We start from the raw sequence: 21,684 nt of genomic DNA, 5'->3' as shown, positions 1-21,684 counted from the left end.
GCTTTTCTCGTCCTCTCTTTTGTAAATAGCCAGACTTTCAGGTCGAGGGGAATTGAACAACAGTCGAATATATGTAACATCATAAGATTTACCTGTTTTCGACCAATTAGATTACGATGGTCCATTAATCTCTCTCGTTGATTAATAATCAATTTAGTGAATTGAATGGACTCACCCAAATGAAGTGTAATATTAACTGTTTTCGGGAACTCGATCCCATCGTACATGGTTTCACTTTGCCACCAGGTCTGAGTTGCATTATCGTGAAAATCATTGATGAAGTTTACAGGGTGATCACCTCGACGACACTTACCATCACAGGTTCTCTGGTTTCTGTCCTCTCGATTAGGTGTTTGAACACAATAATAAGTAATGTAAGCATCCTTACATTACTTATTATTGTGTTCAAACACCTAATCGAGAGGACAGAAACCAGAGAACCTGTGATGGTAAGTGTCGTCGAGGTGATCACCCTGTAAACTTCATCAATGATTTTCACGATAATGCAACTCAGACCTGGTGGCAAAGTGAAACCATGTACGATGGGATCGAGTTCCGAAAACAGTTAATATTACACTTCATTTGGGTGAGTCCACGTTCAATTCACTAAATTGATTATTAATCAACGAGAGATTAATGGACCATCGTAATCTAATTGGTCGAAAACAGGTAAATCTTATGATGTTATATATTCGACTGTTGTTCAATTCCCTCGACCTGAAAGTCTGGCTATTTACAAAAGAGAGGACGAGAAAAGCGATTGGGTGCCTTTCCAGTATTTCAGTGGAAACTGTTTGATACATTCAATGTCAGTGAATCGAGAGAAGTCCTGATTCTCAGCCGGACAAAGTTTTGTGCTCCAAAGAATTCTCGGACATTTCTCCTCTCACTGGTGGGAATATTATTTTCAGCACTCTAGAGCTCAGGCCAAGTCATAAAAGATTCGATCAAAACTTGGAATTGCAGGTAAAAAACTTTAGAACATAACAGTAATTTCTTCGATGCTGTTTATCGCTCAATTTTCGATCGCTTCCTCCCAACAGAAATTCGTCGCTGCCACCGATATAAAAGTTGTCATGGTGAGACATAATACGTTTGGTGATGAAGTTTTTCGAGACCCACAAGTACTTAAAACGTATTACTATGCAATTTCTGACCTGTCGGTTGGTGGAAGGTAAGTCTCATCAATTCAATCAATCAATCAATCAAATAGAAACGTAATCAATGATTGGACGAAACAATCTGTTTATTAACTAATCAATATTTTATCATGTTGATTACAATGATTGTTTTCGTTGCGAGATTGCAGCGAGATACACTTAGTGCGTAATGTCCAGTCTTGTTGAAAACTTAGTAATCATCTTGCTCGGCCTCAGAAACAGCCTCAGAAATGGCCTCAGATACCGATGTTGTTTTGCTTTTGGGTTGAGCCCATTCAGGTTTGCATGTCTTGCTGGCGACCTCGTCGTTATCCTCGAGACGATAATCATTTTTCTGAACTTGTTTCAATTGATTACGATAATCCATCTGAGAAACTCGAGCAGTAAACATACGAATTTTCTCTAATCTAAGAATAAGAAAACGAAGTCAAGATTAAGATCTTCAATGGTTGCATCGAGTGGAGACAATTGTGTGACAGTTTAACTTACTGATTCGCAGTTTTCGACACTTTTTTCAACGGAGGAATGACACTGACCAAGTGAAAGACACAGACATTGAAAAGAAAAGCAACAGAATTGAGATTTTGTGTGAATACTTACAATTTGCCCTTCAGATCGTTTACTTTTTCCTGCATTTCTTTAAGCTGAAAACAATGATGAACAATTGGAAAAAGAGCCAATCGATTAATGGTTATTGTTCAATCTCACTACTAACCTCGATTTCTTTCACTCGAGTGGCCCTTTCCAAGTCCCACTTTTTACTTTCCAAGTCCTGAATTCTTTTATAATAATCTTTCACGATTGATTGAAGATTAGCTTGAGATTGAGAATCAAACAGAAATGAGGAAAGCTCGTAAATCGCAAAGTGTAACACTAATTACCTTCGTTGACCGAATCGAAATTTTTCTGGGCTCCAGTGCGTTCTCGGATGATCCTTCGTCTCTCTTCAGCTTTTCTTTCTTGCTCCCTTTTCAGCGCTTCCGCTGCCTTACGTCGAAGTAAATTCTGAAGACGTTGTTTGGGTTACAAGTGGAATAAGAAAAAACTTTCAACAGTAATTTAACTCTAGTTCAAGATTCAAGTGAAAGTGTCAATGTTTACTTACCCTCAGTCGCTTTTTCCTTTCGGGGGTCATGAAACCGCGTTTCTTTCGAGCTTGAGCTTGAGACGAGCTCGCACTTCAGCTTTCCTTCTTTCTTTTCATCCTGCAAAGATCAAGTCATGGAGATGAGATAAAGATGGATTAGTAGACCGATTAAAGAGTCGAAGAGATTGAACACATGAACCAAAAGGATAACCGAAACATTACCATTGTCTTCTCGCCCTCGCTCTCTTTCTCTCCTGTTTTCTCTCTCGCACTCTTTTGCTCTTACTCTTGTGGACTTTGATAGATATTGGTGATGATTCGAGAGCAGTGGTTGTGATGATGAAGAATGAAAGAAGACACAGTGATCTCTGGCAAAGGAGTGATCAGTTAGTAGTTAAAGAGGAAAGAGAGAAACAAAGATCATCTCAAACGCATTTTTCTAAAAGTTATCTGTTTTTCTTAAACTACTCACCCATCCTACTTTCCTCTTCTTTCTCCCTCTGGATAACCATTTTATCGAAAACTATCGAGACTTAAATAGTTATGGGTGTTGATCTATTGGTTGGTTCCAAAAATAGTCTCAACTGACGCCTTTAAGACAGAAAATTTTACAGTTTAATGAGAGAAAAAGCTGATTTCAATGTTTATCTGAGAATTTCTGATTGCGAATCAAATTCGTTGACTTGTCTATTGATGTTGATGAGAAGATGAGAAGATGACGAGGCAAAGATGAGCTGTTCTCTCGCTTTATCTTCAAACTAGTGAACATGATTAGTGACCTTGAAAATTACAGTTAAAATGTAACAAATGAATATGAAGTGATACCAGGAATCTACTCATCTGTTGAGCGAGCGAATATCTGATTAATATCATTGATTCCATTCTCATTGACCTTTTTCTCGACCTTTTTCTCGACCTGTAGATGCAAATGTAATGGACATGCGAGTGACTGCAGAACCTCTGATATAAATGATCCCTACAGCCAATTGATGTGTATTTGTGAACACAACACGACTGGAGTCAATTGTGAACGTTGTCACGATCTGTATAACGATCAGAAATATGAAGTTGCTACTTTTGAGGACGCACACGAATGTCAACGTAAGTAGAAAATATCATGATACCTGTTGTTGTTTTGGTATCGAGATAAGACAACTAAAGTGGGCTGAATTGATGCCTACGCACTTTTGTCAGTAAAAGTTGCGGTACAGGTTATACCTTTTCTCCGTTAATAGAAGAGACAAAACTAACATGAAATCCAGTTTTTGTTGCTTTGCTATTCACAATCGTTTGACTTGTAGTCCAGTGACCAAATAAAGTTAAGAATCTGTTGACTAGGGCGCCTAGAGTAACGATCATCGTCGCATCAAGTGTAACATGATTATTTGACCTGTAAATGGTCCGAGAATCGCTTCAATTTTGTATTACTGTGCCCCAACTACACTGAATAAGTGATAAGAGGAACATCTGAGTTTCTACCATGCAAACGATACTTTCCTTGATATTTATTTTTGCGTCAAGCGCCGTACTTGTTGAGTGCGTGCAACTTGAAGTGTGGAACACTAAGAAGTCAGTCTGGGAATGTAATACCATTTAGTTTCTTTAATTGTTCCCCTTTCTCTGTTTTCTCTTCTAACTTGTGTTTTATATTTCAGTTTGTAATTGTAACAATAAAGCTTCGAAATGCGTTTACGATGCTGATTTGTGGGCTGAAACTGGACACGGAGGTCGATGTGTTGACTGTGCCGACAACACCGATGGACCAAACTGTGAAAGATGCAAGGAAGGTTTTTACGAAAATAATCTGGGACGATGTGTTACCTGTGACTGCGATCCAACAGGTAAGTCAATGAAATAGTATTTATATGGATTCGATTGTTTTATTGGCATTTTCATTCGTTAAGGGTCCGTGACATCGCAGTGCAGTCGAGATGGTCAATGTATCTGTAGACCAGGAGTTTCTGGGGAAAAATGCGATCGTTGTGCTGATAACTATTACGACTTTTCGGCCCAGGGTTGCAAGTGAGTATTTCTAGTGGATCATTTTCCCAAGATATTTAACTAACCTTTTATTTGCCCGTCAGACCCTGCGACTGCTTTGTACAAGGAAGTTTCAACAACACCGCTCGATGTCACCCTGTCTCTGGGGAATGTTTATGTAAACAGAATGTGGAAGGAAGAACTTGTGAAAAGTGTAAGCCTGGTTACTTGATTTGCAAGGAACCAACGAATTTGGATGTTTATCTTGCTTTTGTTACGGCCACTCATCTGTTTGCGAATCGGCGGAAGATTACACTGCCCATGCAATTGAATCTTATTTCTACAAAGATACCGAGAAATGGACGGCGATTGATAGAATGGGTCGTTCTGTTGCACTGTACACAATACATCAGATCATAGTATCGGCTCTCAAGCAAGTTATGGATTGGACGCGGTTTATTTGGTTGCTCCTCCATCTTTCCTTGGAGATCAGCGTTTCTCTTACAATCAACACTTGAGATTCAATTTAAGAGTGAACGACGATTCTCCAGCCTCACAATTTGCCGATGTCATTATTGAAGGCGCTGGATTGACCCTTGCTCAACCAATACACGGTCAAGACAATAGTCTTCCAAGTCGAAACCAACGTTCTTACTCGTTTAGACTTCACGAAGACGCTCGATTCGGCTGGAGTCCGAGGCTGTCTGGGAAAGATTTCAAGTGTTTTGGCCAATTTAACGTCCATCAAGATTCGCATTGTGTACAATAGAGATGGGTCAGGTTATGTTGATGAAATAGCCCTGGAATCTGCCCAACGGGTGCATATGGTCGAGCAGCAAGTTGGGTCGAGCGATGAGTGTCCAGCAGGTTATGATGGACAGTTTTGTGAGTCATGTAAGACGGGATATCGACACGAACCACCGGGCGGGGGAAGTTTCGCGGTTTGTCTACCTTGTCAATGTAATGGCTACGCTGACTTTTGTGATCCATATACAGGTAAAGAGAGTGAACAAGGTGAAGGAAAATCACCGGTTTGATACTGATTCTGGTCTTTGGTGACGGTAACTTTAACAATCAATTTTCTTACTTTCTTTTCTTCCTCCTATTCCTATTCCCCTTCCACTCCCACTCCCACTTCCCATTTGCAATCTCTAACCAAACTTAACTTGATATTGGTGGTGGTTTCTAATTAATTCATGGTGATGGTTAATTTGTAAAGGAAAATGTATGTACAAACAACACCGGTGGTGATAATTGTGAGACTTGTGCTCGAGGCTATTACGGTAATCCATTAGACGGGACTGGATGTACTTCTTGTCCCTGTCACCGTAATGCGGGAGCTTGTGTTGTCTTACCTGATGAAAGTATAGCTTGTTTGGAGTGTCCTCAAGGTTACGGAGGTAATGATCAGTGATGAGCTGAATTGAGACAGTTAATTGATTCATGGATAAGTATTTGCATGGATGATTAAAATCATCAGCAACTAAGAAGAGAGTGAAAGATTTGCTAACATGAGAAACTCTTTCTCAAGGATGACTAACTCGACGTTAGGTTGCATGTGCTAATGATAATCTAGGTCGCTATTCACTGGGTTTAAACTAATTGTTTGTTTCTCGATCTTTGTAATCAGGAGCCCTCTGTGAGTCTTGTATCGATGGTTATTTTGGTAACCCGATAGCAAACAGTTCTTGCAGGAAATGCGATTGCAGTGGGAACATTGACGAAAACTCTGTCGGAAGTTGTGACCATGAAACGGGAAAGTGTTTGAAATGCATTTACAACACTGCCGGGGTAAGAGTCGAAGTGAATGAGTTTCGAATGGAATCACTTTATTGATGAATTTGTTTTCTTTTCACTTCCCATTAGGATCGATGTGAGAAATGTCTTCCCGGTTTCTTTGGTGATGCTCTGAGTTACCCTAAGGGAGATTGTAAATCTTGTGGTTGCCATAGAACTGGAACAGTGATGGGCAAGGGAGAAGATGGAAAAGAATTGGTTTGTGACTCTCGCAGTGGACACTGCGAGTGTAAAACTATGTGATGGGACGAAAGTGTGACCAGTGCATACAAGGCTATTGGGATATCAGTGGTGAGAATGGTTGCCAATCCTGTGGTTGTAATATGTTTGATCACATAATCTGACCTGCGATCAGTTCACCGGCAAATGCTACTGTCGACCTGGGGTCATTGGAACTAGTGTGACCAATGTGCACCTTATCATTATGGTTTCTCTGAGAAGGGATGTGCAAAGTGTGACTGTGATCGAATTGGATCCAAATCTCTGCAGTGTCGCGATAATGGTCAATGTGAGTGTTTGGCAAACGTGGAAGGCCGTCGATGTGAGCGGTGTCGTGAAAACAAGTTCAACCGAACTGCTGGTTGTATAGACTGTCCAGCTTGCTACGGACTAATCCAGGACTCTGTGAATGGGCACCGAGGTAAACTGAACCAGTTGCGATTATTACTGGAGGAGATACAAAACAGCCCTGTGGAAGTGGAAGATCAAAAGTTCGAAACACAATTGGAAGAATTGATCGCTCGCACTGAGGCACTGGTATCGGATGCTCGTCGAATGGGCTCAGATGGTCGAAACCTTGTCAATTCTTTGACCACTTTAAAGAACCGTTTAGCCCGAGTCAAAGAATTGACCTCGTTGGTTGACGGTCGGATGGAAGGGTTGAACAACTTGGTCAATTTTGGAAAGCAAAACATGAGTTTAGCAGAAGATATAATTGAAAAAGCCAATTTAATATTATCTGAAGCTAAAAAGACATTCGATCATGAAGGAAGAACTGCCTTGGAACATGCTCGCGAAAGGTTCAAAAGGTACGGACAGCAGTCTGAACGAATGTCCAGAATATCATTGGAATCGGTTGCTCTAGCAGATAAGATTGAAAAGAAGCTGAAAAGGTGGAAAAGTTGGGAAAGAAGCTTTGAACAACTCAGAAGAAGCGTCTCGATTGGTGAAAGAAGCCATGGTGATGCATTCGAGTAATCGTGAAGAGATTCGGGCCATTCAGAAACAATTGATCGATATCAACGATTTATTGGAACGAACAAGGAAAATGGCAGAAGAAGCAAAGAAAGAAGCTGATCGAGCTGCCAAAGATGCGCTACAATTGTTGACCGAAGCGGGCTCATTGAGTATTCCAAATGTGAACGCCTCGGGCATGAAACAAGATGCCAGAGAGTTGGTCGATCAGGCGGCTCGTATCATGAGAGAAGCGGATGCGATGATGTCACGATACGAGAATGTACTGAATGGAACACAGATCCAAATGGAGGATGTTCGATCTCTTCTGAAAGAGGCAACCAGGCAACAGAACAAAGCTTCCGAGTTGTTGAGCGAAGTGGACAAAGCTCATAAAACTGCAGAGAAAGCAGCTCAGGCAGCCAATTCCACTTTGACGGAAGCCACTGGAACTTTGATGACACTTCGAGGGTTCGATAAGTCAGTGAAAGAAAGTCAAGGACGAGCAGATGAAGCACTGAAGCGAGTACCACAGGTGGAAAAGCTTTTGAACGAAGGCAAAGCCAAGACACAGGAGGCTTTTGATGCTCTCACTGGGGCTTACAATGACGCGATAAACGCTCAGAGTATTGCAACCGAGGCTCGTTACATCGCTGGTAATGCTTCCGCTGATGCAAATGCGATTCGTGGGGAAGCAGGTAAAACAAAGGAGAGAGCGGGAAGAATGAAAGACGAGGTGGAATCATTGAACAGGGCTCTAGCCGATACCGAAGGTCGACTCAACTCATATGGTGAACAGACTGTCAACGACGAGAAATTGGCTTTAGAAGCTTTAGAAAGAGCTAACCAAGCCAAGACTAGTGCCATCGAGGCGAAAAGCAAAGTGTCTGGTGCACTGCAAACTGTTGATTCAATAATAAAACTCTGGAGGGTTTGGACTCTGTCGACGGTGGAAACATGAAAGAATTGGAGGTGAAACTGCGGGAAGCCGAGAAGGAATTGCTGACTGCTGATTTGAACAATCGAACAGAAGAGTTGAGAAAGTCGCGAGATGACCTGTCAGGCATGTTGACCAATTATCGCGAAGAACTTGAACAACTGAGAGCGGACGTCGCCAATATCAAAGACATTGCTTATGCTATTCCAACTGAGTGTCTGAGACGATCCAAACTCGAGCCATAATACTTGGAGTACCTGAATGTACATATGACCGGTGGACACAAATACTATTATACAAACAATACCAATAGAAACTAATATGCATCAATATAATAACAATTAGTCGCTGCAATTACCAATTAACTTACATTTTGTGGTCATTTTCGAGGGTTAATTTTGTTCACCCAATCAACTGTCATTATTATCAATCCAATTGTAATATTACTTTTCTCTTTTTTTCTTTACTAATCAATTTGGATCGATGAACGATCATTGAGAACGAAAATCAAGCCTTCAATTGTCTCATTTTTCCTTTGATCGAAATTCTAATCAAATCAAGCGAGTTCATTTTCTTCTGCCAATCAAACCTTTTCGATAGTTAATCTGTTGATACCAATTGAAATAAATGAATTTAAATTACACAATCAACCGATACTCGAATTTCATTCTTTAAATGTTCCCATTAAGATAAATAGTTGATCACATTACAAAATGGATTCACATGCTCATTGTATTCAAATCTTTTCATGATCAATTTATTTCTTAGTGGAAGCATAAAATATAACAAACCAACTAAAGCTTATGAAACAGGTTACATAGGAATGGAAGGTTGAATATGATAAAAAGGTGAGAGTTCAAGAGACAATTGCTCCAGATAACAAATGATGATTCGAATTAAAAACTCAATTTAAGGTTTGCATCTACGATAAGTTTATACAAAAATCACAGTCAAAGGGAAGGTAGAGAAAAAAGTTCAATGATTATGTGATAACGAAGAGTTTATGTGAGTGAAAATAAAAGGTTAAGTGAATAGAGTTAGATAAAGTTGACTAATTGATGGACATCAATGATTAACCAAAAGCTTGATAAATAAGAGAAGATCAACTGGTCTCAATTGCGTGAGAACATTTAACAGAATTTGACCCTTCCGGACAACAGAAATGAAAGAAATTTCGTTTCAGGAGACTCTTGGTAATCCAAAGCTCATCTGTTGAAGATCCCATGGAAAAATATTAACGATTAACGAAAATGATATCAAGGCATTTGCAGCCAATCCATTCAGCCATTAATTTGCTCGTCGATTTCAAATGATTAAAATTGGATGAAAAATTATATTTTGGATGATTGAATGTCGCTAAGACTGATCATATCATTGCTCGATGGACGATAGACTTCGACCCAAAGCCGCAAATCTTCCACCTCTGATGAGGGAGTCACAATCTAAAAATAAACAAAATGTAGACAATTGAATAGAAAATGTCATCAAACAAAACATTTACGCCATCACCTCAAATACTTACATTGTTGTTTCCGGTTTTTGGTACGTAGTTATCGTTGATGTAACAATGCTTCTCATTTTCGAGGAAAGGCCAGAGACTAGAAGTTTGTGTAAAAATGTTTTTTTGTGTCTTATGGTTTAAACTGTTACCGATGAAGGTTCCAAAAAGAGATGAGTATGAATGATACAATATCGATTGCTAGAGAGAGAGAGAGAAGAGAATAGAAATCAGAGAATATGCTTGTAGGTAAAACAAAAGACTTACGAGATAAACAACATTGAATTCAAATGCTTCACTATGTTGGAGAACTATTTGGTAAACACAGTCAAGCCACTGTTGGAAGATTGGACATTTTTCATAAGAATTATCGTCTTCTGGCATGACCCCGTGCCTGTCGGCGAACTTGTGGCCAAACTCGATCCATTCTTTTTCAACCAAAACTCTGAAACCATCATAAGTACGATAATAAGGATCAAGCATGAGTTGAACGAGAGACACAAGTTGAGGTGTCCGATCCCATCCATCTGAACAATGGACCAAACATGAACGGTCATCTTCAATGGCTTCTGAAATGGTGACAGCTGATTTAAGTAGACAAGAAATGTAATGAAGCCACTTGGAGCTACTCACGAGACTCTCCCAACTGAAAGACAAATTATTCAATAAGATTAATACTGAGACGAGACAAATAATTGGTGTCAACTCACGCGTCTGAATACATATCACAATTTTGAAGATAACGTAAAGAGTCAAAGCTTTTCTAATACTGTGGATATTTGCTAGTCCCATGAATTGAATGTCACAATAGGGATAATATTCGGTGCACTCACAACCACCCCTTTGGCTCGATTGACCATGGCCACAGTGTAAGACCGACAATCAACAACCATCATGTGTTTTGTATAGGGTCAATCTCATTCTTTGATAGATTGGATTCATTTTTGTCTTCATTAGTCTCTTGTTTGATTACTTGGTTGACTTGTTCATCTGATTTTTCATCTTGCTCAATGGGCGTGGGTTTGTGTTTCGCTCTACTCAGAACCATTGAACTAGTGGCAATCAGGTGAATAAGTTTCTCATCGGTATCAGAGCGTGAACCCCATAGGCCTACATAAGGTTGACTACTTCTCGCAATAACACATCCGTTTTTGTAATATCTCCAAGTGATGACAGGCAGTCGATATTGATAGCGGAAATTGGCCACAATCTTGAGTTCGTCGTCACTTATCTCAGCGGGAACGATTAAAAAACGAGGATAACTTGGACAGAGTTGAAAATCTTCATTGGCTGTACTGATTCTGTACCGAGGTTTCTCTTTGGGTTCTAGTCCGTTTTCAGAGACATTGGTTGTGACATCCTGATAAGTGACGTGATTCGGACTGGCATAGCCGAAATCCTCGTCGAATTTGAGTCTGCAGTATTCGAAATACGTCAAAGATTCTTTCATTTCAAGCGCATTTGCTGAATAATTAAGATCTGGTTGCAAAGGCGGTTTTTCGTCGGAAAGACTAACAATACATGTGAGTTGATCGACTGCGACTGGATTATCAGGATCCATTGATTACGATTGGTGACAAGGAGAAAGAGACACAAACAGAGGACAAAGTGGGGACGACGATCAAGGACGAGAACCAAAGACTAACTAACCACTGGAATAATTGTAAACAATTGACTCAATTGATGTAAGGGAACAGGAAACGTAGCCATTAATGGGCGTGGACAATTTTATTGATTTCATTGGTGGGGAAACAACTGCGAGTGTGCAGACTCAAGACTCACTTGAATTAATTACTAATCATTTCGGATTAAAATTAACCGATTTTCTATTGACCAATCAGTTCAATAGACGAGCATCAATCAAATCACTCGATTAGCACAAAGGACAATCAATTGTCTGATGTTCTCCCAGACAAAATCATTTTCGTTGCGATTTCACATCAAGTCTTTAGAACTTCGACAATTTTGTTCTTTCTGAAAGTTGGACATTTCGAACGGTTCGATTTCTTTGGATAAACTTTTGTAGAGTTGAACAGCTCCGATCAGATCGATGGGACAACTTGGTTTTCATGATATTCCGAAGATTTTTTTTCTTTTTTCTTTAGGTTCCGCCAATTTCTCATTTTGATTATACAAGAAAGATCAACTTCTCGATTTGATTTTTGCAACAGTTTAATGTTTAATAAATGATTTAATTTGTACAATCACAGAAAAAAGTTATCAATTTAAGCCATAAAGCAACCAAGTATTTTAAGGCATAAGCTCGTATTAATTTCATTTGATTTCTTGTTCATTGATAACTTTCCAGTTAACTGTTTCAATGGGTGTTGATGGTGTCGATAAATATTGCAATTAATTGGATCATGACCAAGATTCACCATGTTCACAGATGAGGAACATAGTCTAGGGCAAATTGTACCTTCATAAAAAAATAGAAACGAGAAAAGGAAATGGAAATGGAAATGGTTAAGGTTTAAAAAGTGGAAACAATCAAATGAAAGAAGAGATAATAAGTTATACAAGGAATACAAGGAATACACATTTTGTGTTCACATTTCGTTAAGTTATTGGAAATAATTGGATTTGGTGGGAATGCAATTGCCATTGGTTTCGAATCATCATAATTTTGCTTGATTGTGGAAACATCCGAAAGATGAAGCAACTTGGCTCAATCTTGTCAGAGCTAATTCCAGTCTACTCTCAGTGTAGCTCAGCACTAAGCTCGCTCAGTCTACATTACATTGTATCTAGAAAATTGTGAAATATTTAACAAAGATTCAACTACTTTCACCTCGAATTACAAGTGATAACATTGATGAGATGATCAGGAAAAATTGAAACTTGGGGAATTCAATCAAACAGGAAGACCGGGTAATAATACTAATAAAATGCTCTGGTAGCAATCAACAGGTAAGAGCAATCAATGAAATGCTCATCAATCGAGGAGGTTTGTCAAGTCAGGTGATTGACCAAAAGAATGTTCGCAGTCAGATAATCTCGTTCTTTTGCTTCCGGGCAAACACTTACAACAAGTTATTAACTGAAAATCTATTTGCATTAAGCCCTAGAACATTATTGTGATTCATGTCGATATTATTGTTGTTCTTGTCCATCTCATTGACTTTTTCGGTTTTCATGGGTTCGGACATTGCAGGTGGTGGAGTTGTTGTTTTGGATGCTTTTCTTGGTGAAGATGCTGATGACATTGACATTGTCGATGTCGATGTCGATGTCGATGCAGTTGGTCCATCTTTTATCGAGACGGATAAAGTTGCTTCGAGTGGTGAAGATGATAAACACGATCCATTTTTGGATTCTTTTGGACTTGCTGATAGTCCTCGTTTGTCATTATTTCCATGGCTTTCGCTGTTGTTATTGTTGTTGTCGTGGAACTTGAATATGTGATCTTCAAGTAATGTCGCTGTGGAAAATCCCAATGAACATATTGAACAAATGTTCCCACTTCTTGATTTGTGTGATTGAGTTTTCCGATGACGATTCAGATCAGATTGGGTTACTCCATTATAGTTGCAGGTATGACATAGATATTGTTTGATTCCTGTGAAAGATTAAACAACAAAAATATAGACATAATTAGTTAATCGTCAAGGTAACAAAATTAAGAAAGTGTCCAACAATTGAGCTTAATAACAAAATCGATCAACAGATGAACAAGTTTTACTCACTGATCCATGTAACTAATGTTTACAATGTAATCAGATAATTCAATTCAATCAACTCAATATATTACAATCAAGTTTATATATTCGAAACTAAAGAGATGCATAAAAAATGTCAATCTGATTGATTATAAAGTCCATAAGATCAAAATGAACTTCGCTCAATCGAATCAAAGCTTTTACCACTAATAATCTCTCGAAATAAAGTTAAAAAAATAAATAGGAACTGATATAATTATACATTTTGGTAATAACTTATAAATGGATAACAATAAATTGATTCAATAATAATTTATTATTAAATTAAATTCCCGTAAATACTTGCTAACAATGAGTAAGCAATGGAAACAGGGTGACAATAGATGAATAATAATCATGAAGTTTTTTGGTGTTTCAACTGTTCAATAGATTGAGAGTAACGAAGAAGCGATTGAATAATTTACAAGCAAATCGATGATATTTAGAATTGACCAATAAAAGATCAAAGCGTAGAAGTATTAATATTGATAATCGATGCATAAAGTATTAAGTAGATGTTTCAAATTGTATTGTCGTCATTTCTGCTAATCATTAACGTGAATCATTATTATTTATGTAAGTATGACATAGAATAATTTAATGAAGTTAAATGATGAAATAATTAATACTAATTATTAGAAAAGAACAAAGAAAATCCAATTAACGATATCAAGTGGTTATCTAATTTCTTGAAATATTTAACTATTACATTGATGATTTGGTTGATTAGTTTAATGAATAAATTTATCTTTAAATATACAGTTACAAAACGAAAGGAATTAATATTATTAGAAACAAAGCTTAACCAAACACTCGATTCATTTAATATATTGAAAACTATTTTTCTCCCTCTCTTCATTATTTTGCAATTTTATTCCAAATAGTAATCGCAACTATTATTGTAATTAAGCAAAGTCAAGTGTATTCAATTAACCAGTGGAATTATCAAGTGAATTTTTAATCATCGTGATTCGTGTAAGTGCATTAGTTAATGACGGAAAGTAAAACAAAAGAATATCGGTTTAATTTCATCAGTGAATAAAAATGACAAAAGATAATAAGAGTAACACGACAAGTATCATGGAGAACATGCCAATAAGAATTAGAGTTATGGATATGTACGTTAAGAACTTGATTGGTGTAAAATGAGAACGAGGTGGACATGAAGAGAAAAGAGGATGATTGAAAACAGAAAGATGAAAGAATAGAAGGAAAAACAAGACTAAAATTATACGAAGATCATGATGAAATCAGTTTCACGCATGGAGATTGACCCAAATAAAATACAAAGTAAGTTTCTGATGACATTGGATTAACATCAATCGATTGAAGAAGTAGATGGAAGAGAAATGAAAAACTGAACAAAAGAGGAACTAATATTTTTGGGAAAAGATATTTTTCAACAAAATGGTGGGTAGTGTCCAGCTCATGTGTAAAACTGTCCAGAAATAAAAGAAGGTCTAATGACCAAAGGTAAATGAAGTCAATTCGATCTAAAAATAATAAAACCTACAGAAAGAAAGAGGAATAATATGCCTAATACGATGGATCATTGATAATTCAACAAATTTAATGATAGTCTAAAGTGAGCAAAATAAAGCGAAAAGCAGAAAAAATCTAGAGAGAATGAGAGCAAATAAGAGAGTGAAAGAGATGTTTGAAATTGGAATTATCATCATTAAATAAAGTTAATCACGAAATTTAGTTGAAAACTCACCAGCATGTCTCATAACATGAACTTTAAGTTGACTGTTTGTGCGACTTTGGTAATCACAGAATTCACATTTAAATGGACGAATATCTAATGAGTAAATAAAGAAATAAGATATTGAACAAAAAAATTATCAACAACGAAATGAAGATTGTATGTATAAAAGTAATTCATCAAGATTACCCTTACTCTCATGGAATCCAATGTGTCGATTGAGATCAGAGGATGAACAAAATGTCTTTTGGCAGTGATCACATGGATATAAATATCTACCATCGGGTCCAATCATTGGTTTACTTTGTTTACTCCGTTTTAATACTTTGTCAACCAGTGCAAGTCTTAAGAAATCAAACAGATCAAACAGATCAAAATTAAAACGATGGACATCGTGTGGTCAACACACAATCATAATTACCTTGGACTGTAATTCGAGAAAAAAGCTCCATGTGATCTCAATTTACCTTCTTTGGAACATTTATTTCCATCTAAAGAACCATTGAGATCATTGTTATTACAGTTACTGTTGGTCTCATCAGCACAATCCTTGACTCTCTCATCTTCCGTCCTGTTGTCCTCTCCTTTCCGTACAGACACGACCATCGGTGTCTCCTGTTCATTGGAATCATCACCCTGACCACAATAATCAGCAACCATCGCATTATCTCGGCTCTCTTCCTCTTCTTCTTCCTCTTCGTCCTCCTCTTCGTCGTCTATTCCATACGAGTCTTTATTCCCCTCCCTGCCCCCATACTCATTTCCATCTTCCTCTTCATTTTCATATTTTATCTGCATCTTCTCATCATTTTCGTCTTTTCTCACAAATTGACTTGCAATGTTTTCAGATAATTCGGACTCCTCATCACTTCTCTCAGTCGATTCTATATTAGTTATTTTTTTACTTGGTTTGCTTTTTCTACGACGAGAAGATGAGGACGATGAAGAAGATGAAAAAACTGCACACATTTTGTCACCATCTTCGACATAAGGTTCTCCATTTGCATCTGATCCAATCTCGTTATAATCAGAGTTATTGCAACTCTCTCTGTTTCTTGTTTTGCACTTGTACTCTCGTCTGACCGAGACCGAGGCCGAGGCCTTTCATCAGATTGCTTCTCCTCTCTGGTCTCGGCCATTTCGTGGCGACCCTCGTTATCACGAGCACTATTGTTTTTATCACTTTGCTTCTTGTCAATTTCCTCTTCCCCGATTGCACTCGCTTCTAAACTTGAGTTGCTGAGAAGACGAACAGCAGCTTTCTTTAGAAATGATGCTGCCGATATCGACTTTTCTTTGCGAACTCTTTTCAAAAGTTCTCGGCCACTTCCATCGCTATGGAATCGAATGATATGATGTCGAAGATTTCTTTTCTCACTGAAACCTCGACCACAAACCCTACATATGCACGGTTTATACCCTGTGTGAACTCTTTCATGGCGATGAACTGAAAATATACGATCAAATGTTTTCTCACAATAACGACACTTGAACTGACCAGGGGCTGTTTCTTCAATATCCCCGATAGGTTCTCGAATTTTTCCTCCACCTCCTCCTACTACTTCACCAACATTTAAAAAACCACTTCCATTTCCATTGATACTGCCTGAAGAAGATGACGACGAAACAGAGCCGGAACCTGTCCCAAGTCCTGATGTCGATGCAGGTCCTGAAGTGGTCGTCGTTGTCATGGTGGATATTCCTGACACCATTGATGCAATACTTTGAAAATGTTGATGTAACTGTTTGTTTTCTCACTCTGAGATTGATGTTGAGATGAGATGCCCGCAGCAAATGCTGCGGCTGCCGCTGCTGATGTTAATTGTGATGCGGTTGGCGGTGGAAATGATAGTCCAACCGATGGCGGCATTAGAGACGAATGTAAAAAGCTTAGTGGGTTCATCGGTGTAATATTATTGATATTATTATTTGAATCAGCAAACAATGACTCAACTTTTAAATCAATTGGCTCATCCATCACCATTGAGGAGACTCTCGCGACTATTGGTATTGTTACTATGATTATTATTATCATGAGCATTACAATTATTTATGTTATTTTCATTATCAAAGTTTATGCAATTATGCTTGATAATGTTATCATTATTATTATTGTCGTGGTTAAGGTTGTTGTTGTTGTTGTTGTTGTTGTTATTAGCATCACAAATTTCTGACTTGTGTTTACGTTTCAGACACAAATTCAACCCTTGACCAACATCTTCTCGTCCATTGATTTCTTCCTCTGATTCTATTTTATTTTAGCTCTTTTCGTTTCGTCACCTCCTTGATATTAATTGTTGATCCCCACTCAAGTAGGGATTCATGAAAACTAAATTAGGTTGTAGAAATGAAGGCATAACCAATGCACGTGATTGTTGTTGTTGTTGCTGCTGTTTTTGTTGTTTTTGTTGGTGGTAATGTTGATGTTGATGTTGGGGGTGTTGGTGTTGTTGTTGGTGTTGCAAGAGTTGCTCTCTTTGATGCTGTTGATTACTGTGAGAATGATGAGAATCTTGTGGTAATTGTAGATGAGATTTGCACTTGTTTGAACTTGGATTTATACTATTGATAGACTGATCCATCACTTTATGCAATTGTTCGTGTAACTGTAATTCACTTTTCCATTTAAATGTTGCGCCACATTTATCACAAGTTAAATTTAAATTGTTTGAATGCATTGACTGAATATGAATACTGACAGGTTCGAGGCTGGGAAAAGCGAAACCACATAAACAACATTTATACAATGAATACAATTGCTCATTCGTTGGATGAACACCTTCGAGAATGGATATCAATACCTTTTCTGATTTAATTTGTAAATTTCGCGGAGATAGGATATCGCCTTGTAAACCGAAATCAATCAAAGACATTTGAGATGAATTCATTAGTTTCTCTTTGTTGGTCGAAGATATTGGTGTTGAAGATGTGGATGATGAAGATGATGATGATGATAGTGCCAGTGATGATACAAGAGGTGATGGTGAAGGTGGTGTTGTAGTTGTAGTTGTTAATAGTGATGATGTTAATGTGGATGATGCAAGTGATGATGACACTGTGGATGAAGGTAGTATTGGTGGTGGTACAATTGGTACAGTGTTGTTGTTTGACTTGGATGATGATTGAGATGAATTTGATGATGCAGATGGATAGGAACTCAAAGCGATAGGAAATTTCAGTCCATTCAAGATACTTGGTTCAAGAAGACCAAGGCCAACAGGACCAGAGGATAAGTTCAAACCTGTCAATTGTAGTGGATTAGTAGATAAATGATGACGCAGATCACTGGAAATCTCATTGACAACTAGACGATCATCACAACTATTAGCCTTTCCACTCGTGGAAGAGGTTGTATTGTTGTTAGAGGGAACATTGTTATGGTTATTAACGATCAAATCGTGCGGTGATGATAAACCACCTTGCAGTTGCGAAACTAGTCTTCGGCCATCAACGTTACTTGTACCAAATAAACTTGCCTTATCATCGGGCACTTCTCGTTTCATCTTACAGCTTTTTCGATTCAAAGATTTCAAGTTAAATTGTTCATTTTTACCAGATCCAATATTGTTGTTACCACTGCCGCCAGCACCTCCACTGGAGGCTCCATTCTCTGCACCATGTTGACTTTTTATATGAAAGTCCAAAGTGTGATCATATTTGAAACCTTTACCACAAGCAAAACAAACATATGGATGTTGGGTGATATGTCTCATTAGATGTGCTTTAAGATCTACTTGGGTTGCGAATGTTTTATGACAATCAGGACAAGGAAAGCGCTTACCGTTGCGCCACATTTATCACAATTCAAAAACAAGATTGTTGCATTGGTTGAGCAACTGAACATAGGAAGGTGGTCCGATTGTCAAATATAATAACTATAAACACTATTCACAGTCGATGGACTGTCAGGTATTGATCACCAAATAAGAGAAAATTCATCAGTTTTGTGACTCTTGGAAAGAGAGAAGCTCAATTGCTGATGTTAGAAACATCAACAGTAAATAAGATTAGAGTAATAGGAAATTCATTGCAGATAACAAACACATTGAGAGAGTCGGGGCGGAACCAATGGTTTATTTTAATGTTTAAAACATTCAACAAAACAAAGTCACAAGTGTATCAATGATTCCAACATATTTAATGATGATGATAATGATGATGTTATCCGTTGATAAATTGAAAACAGTTATATACACAAAATGATCTCAGAAGAAACAAAACTCAATAAGTGAACAAATAAATTACAATGAAAATGAAAACAAGTGAAATCAAATGAAAGAGAAAACAAGAAACTAAATCCAAAATCCACAAGGTGCATGAGCACAGAATTTTTTTTCTTTTCTAAATTCACAATAGATGTCACTTTTTTTCTTTTCTTTCCACTTTCGTTCTGTTTTTTTCTTCTCTCAATATTGTTCTTCGTCTCTGGTTCATTAACGAAAATCTAAAATTAAAATGAGGAAAAAACGTTTAGTTTTTACTATTTAACCAAAGTAGAAAAGAGAACGAAAAATTAATTCTATTCAGAAATCGTAAATGTTTCCTTTCACCTGATTGGTCTCAGACCATCTTGTGATAAATTGTTGATCGCTGATCGACTTTCGATTATCTTGAACACGAGGCCAGCAGAAAGTTTTGCTTGAGCGTAAAGCAAAACTTTCTGCGGGTAGCAGTTGGGTTAATTTCTTAATTCATTTACGAAGTCACATTGGTTTTGTTGGACAAGAACCTGTACTTTTCAGTGGTACCATCGCTTACAATATAACCTACTTTCTAGAATATCATGTCTCTCAAAGTGAGATCGAAGATGCTGCCAAACAGGCAAAGATTCATGATTTCATTCGTGATCTACCCCAAAAGTACGAGACTGTTGTCGGAGAAAGGGGAATGCTCTTGAGCGGAGGTCAAAAGCAAAGAATTGCAATCGCTCGAGCCTTGATTCGTAAGCCAAACATTTTACTTTTAGATGGAGCGACTTCCGCATTGATTCCGTGACCACATTAATTAACTGCGATTATTCCGAAACAAATTGTTGTCTTTCAATTAGTCACAGATGAAATCCTTTCTTCTTTATCAATATCGAGAGAAACATATCTTGGCTATACTTCCGAATACGGTGCATTCATAAAGCTAATATATGAAGTCTAGATGTATCCAAGAAGATTGGATTTTTCAAAAAAGCGTTTTTTATCGAATCTCTTAAGCACAAGTTTGCATGAAACTAGCTATTGTTAATGGCACACGTATCCTAAAATGCTTTGAGAGAGCACCTACAAGAAAGCACTCGCAAAAGTACTTACATTAAAGAAGCGCCTTGAAAACAATCCTTGAGTGAGCTCTTTAAGGTAACGTTCCGAAACCGAAAAGTTATTTTATTGGTTTGCTTTTGTGCATATTCGATATGCTTTACATAGTTGGCCGGAGACTTATATCACTCTGTGGTAAGGTAAGTCTCCGGGCCAAAGTACTTATACATGCATGTGTTCCCGTCAGACAGGCTGACGGGGGGCATATGAGGTTAGGTTTTACATGTTGTTGTGAGATTGTGACTTTCAATCCAGCCGTGCACTACCAGCTCTAACTGTGTAAAAAGCAGTTAGACCTGGTGGGATGTGTAATGTCACATCTACGGTGGAAGCTGAAACAGAGCCCTTACATTGTCGATTAAAATGCTGTACATAGCTTACAAATATGACTTTCCTATCATATAAATCAATAAAAATAAGAATAACAACTTGTAGCCATACATACATACATATATGCAGAATAAATAGCCGAGCGTTAATGTCGAAAGTGTCATCGGGCTTGAAGGATCTGAAGGCAAAATGTTAAGCTGCATAGGCTAGCTAGGTGCACAGGGAACCTGAAACACGGCAGGAGCACCGACTCTTATTGTGGGCTGAAATGCCTTTCCTGGGACAATAGAGTATAAAGAGAGACTAAGGCAGTAGTATTGATATGGTATAACCGGGCAAGAGCATCAGCTGGAGCGACCAAATTGAAGTAGTATGTTCAATCATTTGAGTTGATTGGGGCAAAGCATACTATGGATAGGAGGGAGTGAAAGCGAGCATTGCTTCTGATTCGGAAGAATGCTCCTTACGGGTCAGACGTTCCATACTACTGCCTTATCAACGACGCCTCTTATAGACACTCACGCTCTTGTCACCATAATCTTTCCAAGAATATCACTGACCAAAGCTTGGATAATAGACCTAGGGGACCCCTAGTAGGGGTAAAAGTGTGTACAAAATACCAGTGGGTCATGCTGGACCTATTGTTCTACTCATCTCAAAATTCTTCAATTGATAGGGTTCATGCGAGGACAATCCAGTATAGTGCCTGGGGAGGGTAACAGACTGAGTTTGCGCGTATGGTTAGTATATCACGAGAGAACGCTATATTAAAATAGCTAGTACCGCCCGGTGAACAGCTGTAGAGCTAGAAAGGTTGTCTAACTTGTGGACTGGACCTCAGTGTTCGTGTATAGTCCTACTTAGTCATCTTTTTATGAGTTGAAAAGCTGATACAAGCTCTCATTTTCCTATGGGATTAAACTTTTCACTTGTGCAATTTTAAAATTGGAACTTCAGCCTCACTACCTAGTGTGGTAGGGGGCCCTATTTCACGTTGCACGAGATAAAAACTT

General features: G+C 38.0%; 5 protein-coding genes and 1 pseudogene across 5 annotated transcripts; 2 read left to right on the top strand and 4 right to left on the bottom strand.

Moving 5' to 3' along the window:
- Window positions 1-636: 636 nt before the first annotated feature.
- Window positions 637-8,780, top strand: LOC128385880 (laminin subunit gamma-1-like; annotated as a pseudogene).
- A 522-nt stretch (window positions 8,781-9,302) lies between these two features.
- On the bottom strand, window positions 9,303-10,499 carry LOC128385878 (myotubularin-related protein 4-like; the record flags this gene model as incomplete). Its single annotated transcript, XM_053344809.1, is given in 5 exon segments — window positions 9,303-9,576; window positions 9,657-9,833; window positions 9,900-10,278; window positions 10,343-10,391; window positions 10,394-10,499. Coding segments are annotated over 5 exon segments (822 nt in total), but the record flags the coding sequence as incomplete, so codon positions are not given.
- Window positions 10,500-10,509: 10 nt separating this feature from the next.
- LOC128385871 (myotubularin-related protein 1-like) lies at window positions 10,510-11,338 on the bottom strand. Its single transcript, XM_053344802.1, has one exon. The coding sequence runs from the start codon at window positions 11,191-11,193 to the stop codon at window positions 10,525-10,527; it is 669 nt and encodes a 222-aa protein (XP_053200777.1). The 5' UTR covers window positions 11,194-11,338; the 3' UTR covers window positions 10,510-10,524.
- A 448-nt stretch (window positions 11,339-11,786) lies between these two features.
- LOC128385877 (myoneurin-like) lies at window positions 11,787-15,695 on the bottom strand. Its single transcript, XM_053344808.1, has 4 exons — window positions 15,457-15,695; window positions 15,225-15,379; window positions 15,048-15,131; window positions 11,787-13,191 (listed from the first exon to the last, which is right to left on the bottom strand). Exons 1-4 carry the CDS (start codon window positions 15,693-15,695, stop codon window positions 12,656-12,658), a joined length of 1,014 nt encoding a protein of 337 aa, XP_053200783.1. The 3' UTR covers window positions 11,787-12,655.
- Window positions 15,696-15,716: 21 nt separating this feature from the next.
- Window positions 15,717-19,358, bottom strand: LOC128385876 (probable serine/threonine-protein kinase DDB_G0267686). The gene is made up of 2 exons (XM_053344807.1): window positions 17,316-19,358; window positions 15,717-16,781 (listed from the first exon to the last, which is right to left on the bottom strand). Exons 1-2 carry the CDS (start codon window positions 18,827-18,829, stop codon window positions 15,929-15,931), a joined length of 2,367 nt encoding a protein of 788 aa, XP_053200782.1. The 5' UTR covers window positions 18,830-19,358; the 3' UTR covers window positions 15,717-15,928.
- On the top strand, window positions 18,933-20,045 carry LOC128385875 (multidrug resistance ABC transporter ATP-binding/permease protein BmrA-like). Its single transcript, XM_053344806.1, has 2 exons — window positions 18,933-18,944; window positions 19,662-20,045. The coding sequence occupies exons 1-2, from the start codon at window positions 18,933-18,935 to the stop codon at window positions 20,028-20,030; spliced, it is 381 nt and encodes a 126-aa protein (XP_053200781.1). The 3' UTR covers window positions 20,031-20,045.
- Window positions 20,046-21,684: the final 1,639 nt, after the last annotated feature.

Source organism: Panonychus citri, unplaced genomic scaffold, assembly GCF_014898815.1.
Source record: "Panonychus citri isolate SS breed McGregor unplaced genomic scaffold, ASM1489881v1 Contig00054, whole genome shotgun sequence".
Classification (NCBI taxonomy): Eukaryota; Metazoa; Arthropoda; class Arachnida; order Trombidiformes; family Tetranychidae; genus Panonychus; species Panonychus citri.
Note: the sequence above shows the minus strand (reverse complement) of the source record. Positions and strands in the feature narration are given on the sequence as shown.